Source organism: Mesoplodon densirostris, chromosome 1, assembly GCF_025265405.1.
Source record: "Mesoplodon densirostris isolate mMesDen1 chromosome 1, mMesDen1 primary haplotype, whole genome shotgun sequence".
NCBI lineage: Eukaryota > Metazoa > Chordata > Mammalia > Artiodactyla > Ziphiidae > Mesoplodon > Mesoplodon densirostris.
In genome coordinates, this window is record NC_082661.1 from 6,824,684 (window position 1) to 6,837,500 (window position 12,817).

General features: G+C 46.0%; 1 protein-coding gene across 2 annotated transcripts in view; it reads right to left on the bottom strand.

The window, feature by feature from the left end:
- Positions 1 to 6,249: 6,249 nt before the first annotated feature.
- Positions 6,250 to 12,817, bottom strand: part of EDRF1 (erythroid differentiation regulatory factor 1) — a 40,266-nt gene continuing 33,698 nt past the window's right edge. Inside the window, exon 25 of one of the 2 annotated variants that reach the window (XM_060098426.1) lies at positions 6,250 to 7,286. In XM_060098426.1, the coding sequence (XP_059954409.1) occupies positions 7,118 to 7,286 (169 nt within the window). In that variant the 3' untranslated portion in view covers positions 6,250 to 7,117. Of the gene's footprint in view, positions 7,290 to 12,817 lie in introns of both variants that reach the window. The other variant, XM_060098424.1, reaches the window with a different exon arrangement.

A 12,817-nucleotide genomic window follows, 5' to 3' on the forward strand; every position in this document is an offset into this window, starting at 1 on the left:
ACATGGCATGCGGGATCTTAGTTCCCTGACCAGGGATTGAACCCGTGCCCCCTGCACTGGAAGCACAGAGTCTTAACCACTGGACCGCCAGGGAAGTCCCTATAACTATATACATAGTTTTATAAATGACTATATATATAAAACATACAATTGACATATATGTCAGAGTTCTATGTATGGTTATCTATGTTATACAGAGAGCATACAACTGACAGTATAGTTGAGAACTGTATACTGACGTCGATAACGTACCGTGTGGTGAGAAGAAGCTAGAGTTTGGTTCTGGTCACGTTTCTCTGATCACAAGGTATGGAGAGCCTGCCAAGCCAGTTCCACTAGACGAGGGGGTTCATTTAGCTACGTGAGGCTCCTCATGGAAGCCCAGGGGCAGGAGAGGAGCAGAATGGACCTCACGGGCACAGGCGTGGGGACTGGCAGCCAGCAGGCTCCAGGCCATCTCTCTCTGGCTCTGTGTAAATGTCGCGTATCATAGTCACATGGGAAGTACAAGATGCCGGCGTGACACCTTACATCATATCATTCTGCCTTTCATCTTCTTAGTTTTTGTTTTACAGAAAGTTTTTAGCTTCCGATCAAGAGCTAATTTCAAATTTAATAAAGAACGAGACCACAGCTGAAAAGTGTGAATGCTGCCTGGGTAAATGTGATAAGATTAAAGGGTTATTGCTAAGTTTTAAGGCACAATAATGGTAGGTCAGATGCTTTTCTTTTTCTTCAGTCTGTCTTGGGAGGTGAGGCCGGGGTACAGACTCAGGAAGCAGAAGGAAGGCCTCAGAGCTGAGCAGGAATGAGGCGCGGCTGCGAGATAGCTGCGCCCTGGGAGGGGCGGCAGGGCCCTCACCCCGGCTGAGGCCAGGTTGCAGAGACCCGCCAGCCTGGGCGCCTGGAACACCAGGGTCGGGGGCACTTCACTGAGCAGGACAGTGGCAGTTTCTGAGCAGGGAGGGGCAGTGTTTGGCCGGGAGACAGAAGCTGAGGTGGGGCCTGCGGTGACACGGAGAAGGCAGCCGGGGGCCAGCCCCGGCCTCCGTGCCCGGGGCGGAGGCTGGCCACCTGTGCAGACCAGATGGGCACAGTCTGATCACACACACAGTTTTGCGGTTGCTGCTTTTCCTTCCTCTGGCCACCCAGAAATAAGTCGTGGGCCCTCCCTCGGCCTGAATCCTAGTAGTAGAACCACATTTCTTTAAATTGCTCAAAAAGAGGCCGGAGCCAAACTGAAAGAACTCTGCACACAACTGTTGCCATAGAGACCTGTGCATGAATCTGGTTGTCCTCTTCCTTCACGTCACACAGAGGAAGAATGATTTCAGTCCAGTGACATAAAGAAATGGCCTCAGCGTGGACTTTGATGGTTCGGATCTTTCAGAGTTGTAAGCACATCTTTCTGTGCCTTAAGAAGTCCAGAATTTATATTGGGAACGCTCAAAGCATCTCAATTACAGAATTAGGTCACCATGGGGGTTTCTGTAATGACAGCTGTATTTCATTCTTGGAGCTTTAAAAAACATCTTAAATTTAACCTGCTGTGAATTCTCTAAGTTCAAAAATCATTCCAGTTAGTGAATCGCACCTTTAGCCGGACATGTCACACTCTTCTCAGTGGTAAACCTTTCCAAATATATTGAATATTTGGTTGCTAAGGAATGTAACTGCTTGTGATGCTTTGTGCATTGTGACCTCAAAAGTATCTTAACTCAGTGGATTTATTCTATTGCACGCCGACAATATACCAAATATTCAGGGCAAGGAACAAATAAGGACCGCTTAGGGCTTCCCTGGTGGCGCAGTGGTTGAGAGTCTGCCTGCCGATGCAGGGGACACGGGTTCGTGCCCCAGTCCGGGAAGATCCCACATGCCACGGAGCAGCTGGGCCCGTGAGCCATGGCCGCTGAGCCTGCGCATCCGGAGCCTGTGCTCCGCAGCGGGAGGGGCCCCGACAGTGAGAGGCCCACGTGCCGCGAAGAAAAAAAAAAAAAGACCGCTTAAAATAATCCTACGCTGTTTCAGAGCATGAAATCAGCATTTGGATCTTAAAATGAAATTTTAAGATAACAAAATTACAAAATATTCATAGGACAGTAGTAAAGTCGCCTGGGTAAAATTTGGGAGTCCCGGGCTGTATCCCTGCTTCAACCTAGGCTGTCTGAATTGGGGTGAACTGCTTCAACTCTATTCCAGTTTCCTCATTTGCAAAAACGGGGCTGGTGGTGGAACTAGATGATTCTAAAACCCTGGAATAAAGAAGAATCCAATAATAAGCATCATGATTTTTTTCTTTAAAAAGAGAGGATAGGGGCTTCCCTGGTGGCACAGTGGTTGGGAGTCTGCCTGCCGATGCAGGGGACACGGGTTCGTGCCTCGGTCCGGGGGGATCCCGCGGGTCGCGGAGCGGCTGGGCCCGTGGGCCATGGCCGCTGAGTCTGCACGACTGGAGCCTGCGCCACTGGAGCCTGTGCTCTGCAACAGTGAGAGGCCCGCGTACCGAAAAAAAAAAAAAAAAAAAGAGAGGATATATTAATTAGGCTAGGAAAATGATTCGGGACAATCCATGGGCCCCTAACATGTAAAAGAAAAATCTTTAGACTATACAGGAAGGAGAAGAAAAATAAGATGTTGATGTGAAGAAGACTGCATGGTTTTTGTTGTTTTGTTTTTGCTTTTGATGAGCACCAATGCGCTGGGAGCTGCAGTGAAGATGTGAAAGAGAAATCGACTCCTGGGGTTAAATCTAGAGGTGATTCAAGGCCTGGGGAGTCGTTGCTTTGAGCAGAGGCCACTCGGATGGATGCTGCAAGTCCTGCTTTCTCCTGGAATCATGGCAGAACAGCACGGATGGCTGGGGCCCACACTGAAAGCTGTCTCTGTCGTTTCCTGTGACTTAATGGTAATAGAACACATTAAAACTTGTTTGGCTCTCAGAAAATCAATACCAGAGATATGACAGTGACAAGGACCAGGCCCAGACAGAAGATGAACGGGGAAGAAGCTACCCCAGATTGATTTCAGAAGGATTTCCTGGCATCCCAAGTCCCTGGACGATGCCTTTTATGACCGAAGAAAGCGGTTCATTTACTTCTTCAAAGGGTCTCTCGTAATAGAAGGCTTTCCAGCCTCGTGTTGCTTCTGTCACCCTTGACTGCAATTTGTCAGATGACCAAGTTCTTAGTTAAACGCTGTTTTCAATTACTGCAGACCTATATATACGGCCATGGCAGATCATCCCATCATACAGAAAATTATTAAGAACTTCAAGCCCAAAAAATTTGGTGCAGAGCCACAGATGTGCTTACCTCATTGCTATAAATTAACCTAAAAATCAATGACTTCCAGAAAAGCCAGTCTTAACTTTGCTTTGCAAGTGTTTGCATCGATGTGAATAGAAATCAAGTCCTTGACCCTTATCCAATGAAGATTATTAAGGTTTTTCCGGATATAGAGCCACAAAGCCATTCTGTCGATGTACACTCAGCACTCCTGCACTCACCGCTCGCCTTCTTCTGCAAAGGCAGCATGTGCTGGAAAGTTGGCAATAGCAGGGACAAACAAGAGATTCCTGGCTGCCTTCAAGTGGCTTATTTCCCAAGCAGTCTAGCTCAGAGCAGTGGCTTGACGTCTGTGACGTCGATTCCTGCATCCTGAACTCGTAATGAGAAAAATAGGCAAATGGAGAGCCAGAGGATTTCTAAGTCCCATTTCTTTTACAAAGAAAACAAACCAGATTTTTAGTAACCGAAGCAAATATGCCTCCTTAACTTAAAACCCAATGGGAAAAGCATTACTTGAGCTTTTAAATTACTTGATTGGGAAATCAAATTTCTCAACAAATAATTTTACAAAAATTTTAGGAAAGGTTAGAAAAAGCATCCTGAGGAATCCCTGTCTGCCTTCCAATCTGTCTAGGGCTCTGTAGCCACGTTCCCAACACCCACCGTCTGTCCCTCCACCCACCTCGGCCCCTATTTCACTGGGAGATAGGAAGGCAGCCATAGCCATGGGTCCAATCACGGGAGATGCCACTCACCCCCTGAGCCCCAAGGGCATGGAAATGATTTTACTGCACTGAAAACTCAGGGATTCAATGGAAAAGATCACAGAATTTGAATTAACTACACTCCAAAATCCCTGTCCTAACAATTTCTTTTTCTAATACTTGACAGTATACAAAAGCTTTTTTTTTTTTTTTTTAAAGATGTTGGGGGTAGGAGTTTATTAATTAATTTATTTACTTTTGCTGTGTTGGGTCTTCGTTTCTGTGCGAGGGCTTTCTCTAGTTGTGGCAAGCGGGGGCCACTCTTCATCGTGGTGCACGGGCCTCTCACTATCGTGGCCTCTCCCGTTGCGGAGCACAGGCTCCGGACGCGCAGGCTCAGCGGCCATGGCTCACAGGCCCAGCCGCTCCACGGCACGTGGGATCTTCCCGGACCGGGGCACGAACCCGTGTCCCTTGCATCGGCAGGCGGACTCTCAACCACTGTGCCGCCAGGGAAGCCCCCAAAAGGTTTTCGTGTGTATTTCTCTCTTGCTCTTCACAACTCTTGTCAGTGGCAGGACAGATGGTGCTGTGCACGTTTCTAGATAAAGAAAGTTCCCTAGTTGTGTCTGGCCAAAGGTCGACCGCCCGTCACCCTTGACCTTTCTCCTCATCCCAGCCTAGCGCCCTTGCACTCTCTCCATTCACGTGGCGCTCTTCTGCTTGAATATACACACCTGCATCCCAAATGGCCCTGAACAGAACGGCTTCACTGTAATTCCTATAATGTGCGCCTCCCTCTTCAAGGCAGGAAACACTTTATATGGCGGCTTATTTATGTTCCAAGGGTTAGACTACCAAAATAAGACTCCTGAAGCTAATTGGATAACTTCATTTTTCCTGTGTCAGTTATCTTAGGCATCATGCTCCTTTAACTTTTACGTAATACATAATATGGCCACCGTTACCTGTTCTTAACGTAAACAAACCCCCCAAAGTCGTATGTAATAAGGACAAAATTTGGGCACTGAAGTTAAACTGAAAAAGAACTCGCAACGATCAGGCCACAAATACCCAATACTTCTAAAGACACAGCTAAAATACAGGCACTTTAAAAAGCTTTAATTTAAATTAAAATCAGCAAATGACAAAAACATTTTAAAAGGACCTTTTCTTCCCCTGTAGGAACTTTCATGTTATTGCTCTGACAAATGAAGAGAGCTGGAATTGATGTCTTCTTGCTTAAAAGCACATCTTCCTCTTGACTGAAAGGCTGTCTAAGGAGAGAGGTAAGATGAGCGACTCTAATACCGTGAAATCCAGCTTCTTTCTGCCTAAGTAGAATATCCTTTGGAATTCATTAACCCCCAAATTAGATATAATCAATGGACATGTCCGGGTTTAACTAACAAGAGTTTTATTGTGTGTGTGTGCTTGCCACAAGGGGAAACAGAATGACAGCTGTCCTGATATGGGACATCGTTGATTTTGTACAACTGCTTTACAATTTAGGCAAAACTTTCAATGCTTCAGTGATTAGTTGATGCAAATCTGTCCCGAGGACAATGCAAACTGCATAATTACAAGGAAGTGGACAAATGGCAGGTGATAATTCTGCCAGGCTATGACAGCCGTCAAGTCACCAGTGAAAACATCTGAAAATCTCAGTGTACGAAAAAGGAGTCTGTAAAAATTCAGCTTAAAACAAGTTTATTCCAGTTTTCTAGTCTAGTTCAGATTTCTTCAGAAGGGTGTGGCTAGTGAGTGGAGGGGGGCTGCACAGTGAAAATCATCTGCACGTGGCACCGAGGGGGCGTCGGCAGCAGCACGTCTTCCCACACTCAGGCCAGGCCAGTGGACTTGGTGGCGGGGCAAGCTCTCGTCTACAGAGGCATGGTGCACGTGAATCCAAACCATCAACCCAACAGGAAAGAGTATGCTGGATCTGTAGATTACATTATCTTTTTGAAACTGAGATTAATTAACTATGACAAGTACAGCCTTGCATGCTGTAGGCACTGGAAAAATAGACTATGTTTTAAGCAACTGGACAAGAGCCATGTAGCAGCAAGTAGTAAGTATAATATTCTAGTGAGAATTTAGTGGATGGTAGAATTTTAATGTTTTAATATTCACTTTGTAAAATTTATTAATTAAACCAGTTCACATCAAAACTCAATGTGAAGAATGTGAAATAGAAAACTACAAAGACATTTTAAATAAATAATTTATTTATTCAAAATAGTTTTCTTACCTTATTCACAGTTTCAAGTTTAAAATGAAAAAAAAAGGGGGGGGGGAGTACCAATTCTTCATCAACTGTCATACAAAGTCAGAGAAAAGCAGATCCGTTCAGAACATGCACTACAGAGAGAACTGCGCAATGGCTAGTCTTCGAAAAATCCTGTACCGAAGCTTAAGAAGGGCAGGCTTTTTCTGTGCAATTGAGAAGGGAACACTGTGGATGTACAGGAAGTTTCTTTAACTGACCTGAACCACTGAAATCATTTGGATAAAACTTCCCTTGACCAAAGTAACATTTATCCAAGATAATTATCTGTTAAACCCATGTAGCTTAACATACTTCAAAAATATTTAAAAGTGTTAACTGGGGCTTCCCTGGTGGCTCAGTGGTTGAAAGTCCGCCTGCCGACGCAGGGGATACGGGTTCGTGCCCCGGTCCGGGAAGATCCCACGTGCCGCGGAGCGGCTGGGCCCGTGAGCCATGGCTGCTGAGCCTGCGCGTCCGGAGCCTGTGCTCCGCAACGGGAGAGGCCACAGCAGTGAGAGGCCCACGTACCGCAAAAAAACCAAAAACAAACAAACAAAAAGTGTTAACTGCCTCACAGCAAGTCTATTAATACTGAGGTACCACATGCTTCTCAAAGAAACCAATGTGGGAGCTCTGGGTCTGATTCTGATGTTGGCACCTCCAACGAGGAAGCCAAAGAACTCAACCATGACTGTCTGCCACGGGAAATGAGAACTCTGCTTCCACTGCCGTGCCTGTTTTAAGTGGATATTTCCCTCACAGTTAATGAAACGAAGCACCAAATGGACACACTAGCTCCCGAGTGCAGAAGGCACTGACAGCATCTCTGCGGATGCAGCCCCAGGCGGGAGTCACTGAAGAGCACCGCCGTCTCCGCCGCTGCCCCGAGCCAGCTGGTCCAGCAAATGGACGAGGACGTCGATTCTTTCCAGGAGAGATGCGTTTTTGTTCGCAGTAGCTCTTAGAAGCTGGGAGTAAATCTGCTTGTTGGTTTTCAGGACTACATCTTCTTCAAGGTTACTACTGGGTTCAAAAGAGAGGGAGATGAAGCAAAAAGTGGTGCCCACCAACAGCTGTGAACGAAATCCGAACACTGAACACGGGCAGCCCTGCCACTCTTCACGTGGAAGCAGGTGTTCCATTAATGCCGACTCCACTGACTGCCTATGGGCCTGTTTTTAAACATTTATTTCAAACATCAATTAAAGCCAATGATTATTCTTTTTATAAACATTCGACTACCTACTATGTACCAGGAACTACTCGTGGTCATGAACAAAACAGACCCAGAGCCCCAGCCTCCATGGAACCCACAGTCTACTGGGGGAAGAAACGTCGAGACGGTGAAGAGAACAGACTAAGCTGACACGTGCTGTGAAGAAAACACAGCGGGGCCAGGCGAGGGCGAGAAGCCACGCGGTGCAGCTCCCGGGCCCACACCTAGAGCGACTGCGGACTCTGCTCCCCTGGAGCGAGCACTGCCGGAGACGGGTGCACTGCCCCTCATCTAGCTGACATGACGTGCAGCTCCCGTGTGAAGAGTGCCCCTCAGCTGGAGAGGTCTAGAGGGAATTTCCATTTCAAAACTGTCTTAACAAAAATTTCTTAAGTTTGCAGTTTATTTTGAAAATATCTCCCCAGTAGGGTAGATCGATGGATTATATTTATGTTACTGAAAAAGACTAGTAATCGCACGGCAGTTCATTTCTGGCATCCTTTTTATTTTTTGAGTCCGGATATAATAAACGCAGAGCCCTGGCCACACAAACAGAGAACGGCTGAGAGTGCGCACATGCACACGAGATCTGCCTGTGACCCTGTGCCCTCGGGAGAGCAAGGACTGGTATTCTTATTTTGTAATGAAAAACTAAATGATGTGAAAACTAAGCCCAGAACGGTTAAATAATTTGGTTCAAGGTCAAATGCTGTGTTCTTTCCACTCTCCAATATGCAAATCTTCCACCTTTGCCCGAGTGCCTGTTGGTCAGGCCTGCGGGAGAGCAAACCAGCAGCCTGGACCCTCCCTTCTGCCCCAGATCGAGGCTCAGGCTGTAGGGAGCCCCGCTTCTCTCACAGCCCCACTACTGCTCTTCGACAGGACCCACCTCTTCCATGCTGTGGCCGGCCTGACCACGGGCCCAGGCTGGCAGCCAACGGGAGCCCGCCCACACCCCCCTCTTACAGACCCCTTTCTCCTTTCCGCTCATTCTGACTTTTGCCAGGCACATCTCCTCCTCTCTCCGCCCCACGCCCACCCAGCACCACCCACAGCACAGTAAAATGACCATTCAAAACGTATTCACTCTCTGCAGTTCAGGCCTAAGATGGATATGTTTTAGGTTTTTGGGGTTTTTTTTGTGGGGGGAAGGTTAACATTCACAAACCTCCGATAACCTTATAAGACATTTAAACTCCTATCTGACAGTACTCAAAGCAACAGCACTTAACAATTAGAAACACTGTCTGAAATATGAATTGGTCTCTGTGGACAATGACATCACACTGTCATTTCAGCTGGATGCCTAAGGATAACTGATGGGCTTCTGAGATCGTAAATATAAAACCCTTTGATTTGTTCTGATCATAATTCTGAATGTTAAATCTTTATCTTCCAATTTCTACAAATCATTCCCTTCCTTAAGCAACTCTCATCAACAGTTAATGAAACCTGCCCAGGTCCACAAAATAACTACCTCTGGGAATAATGATATTCGTATTTATGAGAGGACCTCATACTCTCCTCAGGGGAATGCACTGGGATGGCTCAGCCACCTGTTCACAACCTGGGTCTGATTTCTGATTGACTGCTACCTGATGTTAAATATTTTCAATATTACTTCTTTATCTCAGGGCTCATACAGAGCCCTGACAGAGCAGTGGAATAGCAGCTCCAAGACTCACATCCTTGGAGGACGATTACTGGGCTGTCTGTCCACCTGTCAGTGATCACTGTGCTGGTTGCCACTCTGTTCTGGCCTGCAGGGGTGAACCCTTGGACCCCATTCCGCAGGGGCTCTGCCCTCACCCCCGCACTGACTATGCTGGTTGGTCCAAGAGCAGGCGCTGCTCAAAGCTGCTTCTCTAGGAACCAGGTTCAGGCCCAGGACAAATTCAGTCTCTCTTCTCTATAATTTAGTCTCACTGTGCTTCCATTTCTCTGTATCTTTTTTTCTTTCTCTCTCTATACTGCAAAAACTTAGGTATTGTCAACAGCCATATCGTTCAGTCTAGAAACTGGGAAACTGAAAAAGGCAACCTGAAGTAAAAGAAAGGGATTTATCTTATGCAATTAAGCTCTCTATAATGTACTTCAAATTTTATTGAACCGTATGAAATTGCCAGTATTTGACCATTTTAAAATTGACCATGCTTAATAAAAATTGACACGAAGTATAGTTCTAGCTGTGTTATTTAGGATTTACAATGGTATTGTCCTTTTCAATTTTATAATTGATTTGTTTTTGTTCATGTATATTTTTCCTGCAGAAATAAACATTATGGTATCTACACAAACACACACACACACACACAGTTAATGAAACCATGAACTCTATCCTGAGGCGTCCTATCATTTCACAGGGTTAACTTTTTTCCAAAAGAAGGTAACCTACATTCTTTTCTTTTCCTTTTCACTATTCTTAACCGAATATTAGAGGGACATACCTGGCCAGGAAAACCCATAAATCTAAAGGGTCTGTTCTCTGACTATGGCAGAGGGCATCCAAACCCTCAGAGACTACTTCTATTTTTTATACTTTTTCATTATATTAAACCCCAAAGCCAGCAAAAGGTCAAGAGGCTAAAGCAGTGAATATTAAAAGGCAGTACAAGAGCAAATAAATTCTTGATCCAAAAAGAAAGAACACAACCCAACAGACAAAACCACTGTTCCTGGCAGGACAGTGGTGACACGGCCGTCGTGAGCGCCGACACAACCTCAGAAGGAAAACAAAATGGTTTTAGATTAAATGCATCTCAATTTTCTTAGATTTCTTTCCAATTCTTTAGGATTCTAAGAATTAAATTACCAAGCTCAGTTCATTCTGTTCTTTTCTTTTTTGGTGGGAGGGAAGGAAGAAACAGTCAAAATAAAAACACATGACTATTTCCTTTCTTTCAAAGGCTAATTCTGATTTCCCTTTACTCCAAAAAGGAATGTTCATTAATTCCTGGTGAAATAACTGGGCTTGCAGCACAGGATGTTCTCCTCTCCACAATAAAATTATAGATGCTCACGTGTGTATCAGTGAAACATGAGAGAAACAGTCATTGACTTACTAGTCAATACGTCTCTATGTTGTGCAACCTGTCAACATACTAACCGTATTAACACATGCAGCACATTTAAGTCTTTTATTTAATAAACCTTAAGAAACGAACACAGATTAGCTAAATAGGACTTTATGCATCACGTGTAAGAAGTTTAGGTTAAAACTTTTTAACTAGAATAGTAATAACTTGAATAAACAGAACGTTAGAGGCCCCTCCACTAAAATAAAAATGACTCAGGTCATATACGTATGACTGTTAACGAGTATAAAGGATACTAGAAGACTGAACTGTTACGTGTTAGCCAATTACTTAAACCACGGATTTGTGAAAACCGATGAATCACTGTTTCTCACATCTCATATATATTTATACTGCCACTCTGTGGAAACCAGTAAAAAATTTCTCAAAATTTACTCACTGCTGTTAAAAAGGAAAAACCGTGAGTTTTTCCAGCTGTGCATCACCACACGCACAGCTCCTTTGCCTTCTGGTTCTTCAGAAGATGGGTGTGTCGGCTACCCTTGCTGTGCACCAGTGACGCGGAGTAGCCGCCCAGGGCTAACAACGGGGCTGGGGCGGCAGCGCACCTGATACCCAGTGCTCCTCTCAAAACGAACCCACTTCTCAGACCAGACAGAATTACCCAAAAACAATTAGGAGAGGGAGTTTCTGCTTAGGATGTAGAGAGCTGGGAAAAGTACCATTCCCACCCTTACGACAAAAACAGCAATAAAAGCAGGACAACCTACAAGGTCATGACTTGGCTTGAACCCATCAGAGAGCTGGGGTTGCAGGGCCACCAACCAGTCTGAAAACGAAGGACAGAGAGGCGAACACTGGGCGAGACAGGAAAGTTCTTCCTCACCTGGGGCAGACACAGCTGGACACGGAAAGAAGAATTCAGCTAAAATCCTTAATGAGCTGGTAGAGGTCGAGAGAGGGCTGGTGAGGGAGGGGCTTGCAAGAGCCCCAGCAGCTGATGTGAGAGCCCGAGCCCGGTGAGAGTCCCAGACCACGCTCCGGGCTCCCGTGGTGCAGGCCTGGGCGAGGGGAACAGCTGCTGCAGCGGTGGGAGGGGGCGGGGCAGGCAACCCAAACTCACCGGACCCTTCTCCGCAGGAACCAGAAGCCTGAATATGTGGGGCGGGGGTGGGGAGGGAGCAGCGCTGGTGGTGAAGGTCAGTGCAGACAGGGGAAGGGAAGGGAAGAAAAGAAACACTAGCCCTGGGGGAGGGGCGGGAGCAGGGGGAAGGCCACACCCCTGACACTCAGGGACGCAGGGTCTGCCTCAGACTGAGGCTTACCTGAAACAAGTGAGAAGCCCGGCCAACTCCCCCTCCCCTCCCTAACAGCTACAAAGCACCGAGGGACCAGCGAGTGGAATACAGCTGGGAGCTGTAAGAGCATGAAGACAGGCCCTCTTTGAGATGCTACAGGAAGAAGACGACCAGACGTGAAGATGGAGAAAACGGTACAAGAAGCCTCCACAGAGCTGCTCCACGCCAATCCAGGCACTGCCAGAGGAACACGGGAGGTAACCAAGGCAACAAGAAAATCTCAACCACAGCTCGACGCCAAACCTGAAAAATGAACTCAAACTCCCCACACTGAAGGCCTAGCCTGAGACAGGTGTGCAAACTTGCCAGGCTTAATAATCACTTCCCTCAGTCTCTACTATCCTACAGGAGATGCCCAGTTTCCCACAAACAATTACAAGATGTAGAAAGGCAATGAAACCACACACTGCCAGGAGTCAAAGAAGCAAGAGAACCAGACTCAGACACGACACAGATGTTGGAACCATCTGATAGGGGATTTAAAATGACAATGATTAAAAGGCTCAAATGGAAAATGTGGACGACACGCAGCATCAGATTGGTAACTTCAGCAGAGAGAGGGAAACTATAAGAAAGAACCAAGGGAAATACTAGAAATGAGGAACACAGTGACAGAGACAAAGAATGCCTTCAACAAGTCCAACTGTATATGACACAAAACTGAGTCAACAAATAGTGAACTTGAAGACAGGTCAAGGGAAATCGCCTAAGCTGAAACACAAAAAGAAAAAACCTGTAAAAAACAGAACACCTAAAAGCTGTGGAACAGTATCAAACAGTTTAATATAGGTATAAGTGGAACCAAAGAAAAAGAAATTGGAGAAGAAATAAAAACACTGAGGAGGGGAAAAAAAATCATACCACCTAGGCATATAATGCCCACAACTGCTGGGGGAAGAGAAGGAAGAAATCTTGAGGGCAGCTAGAGCGAAAAAGGTACAT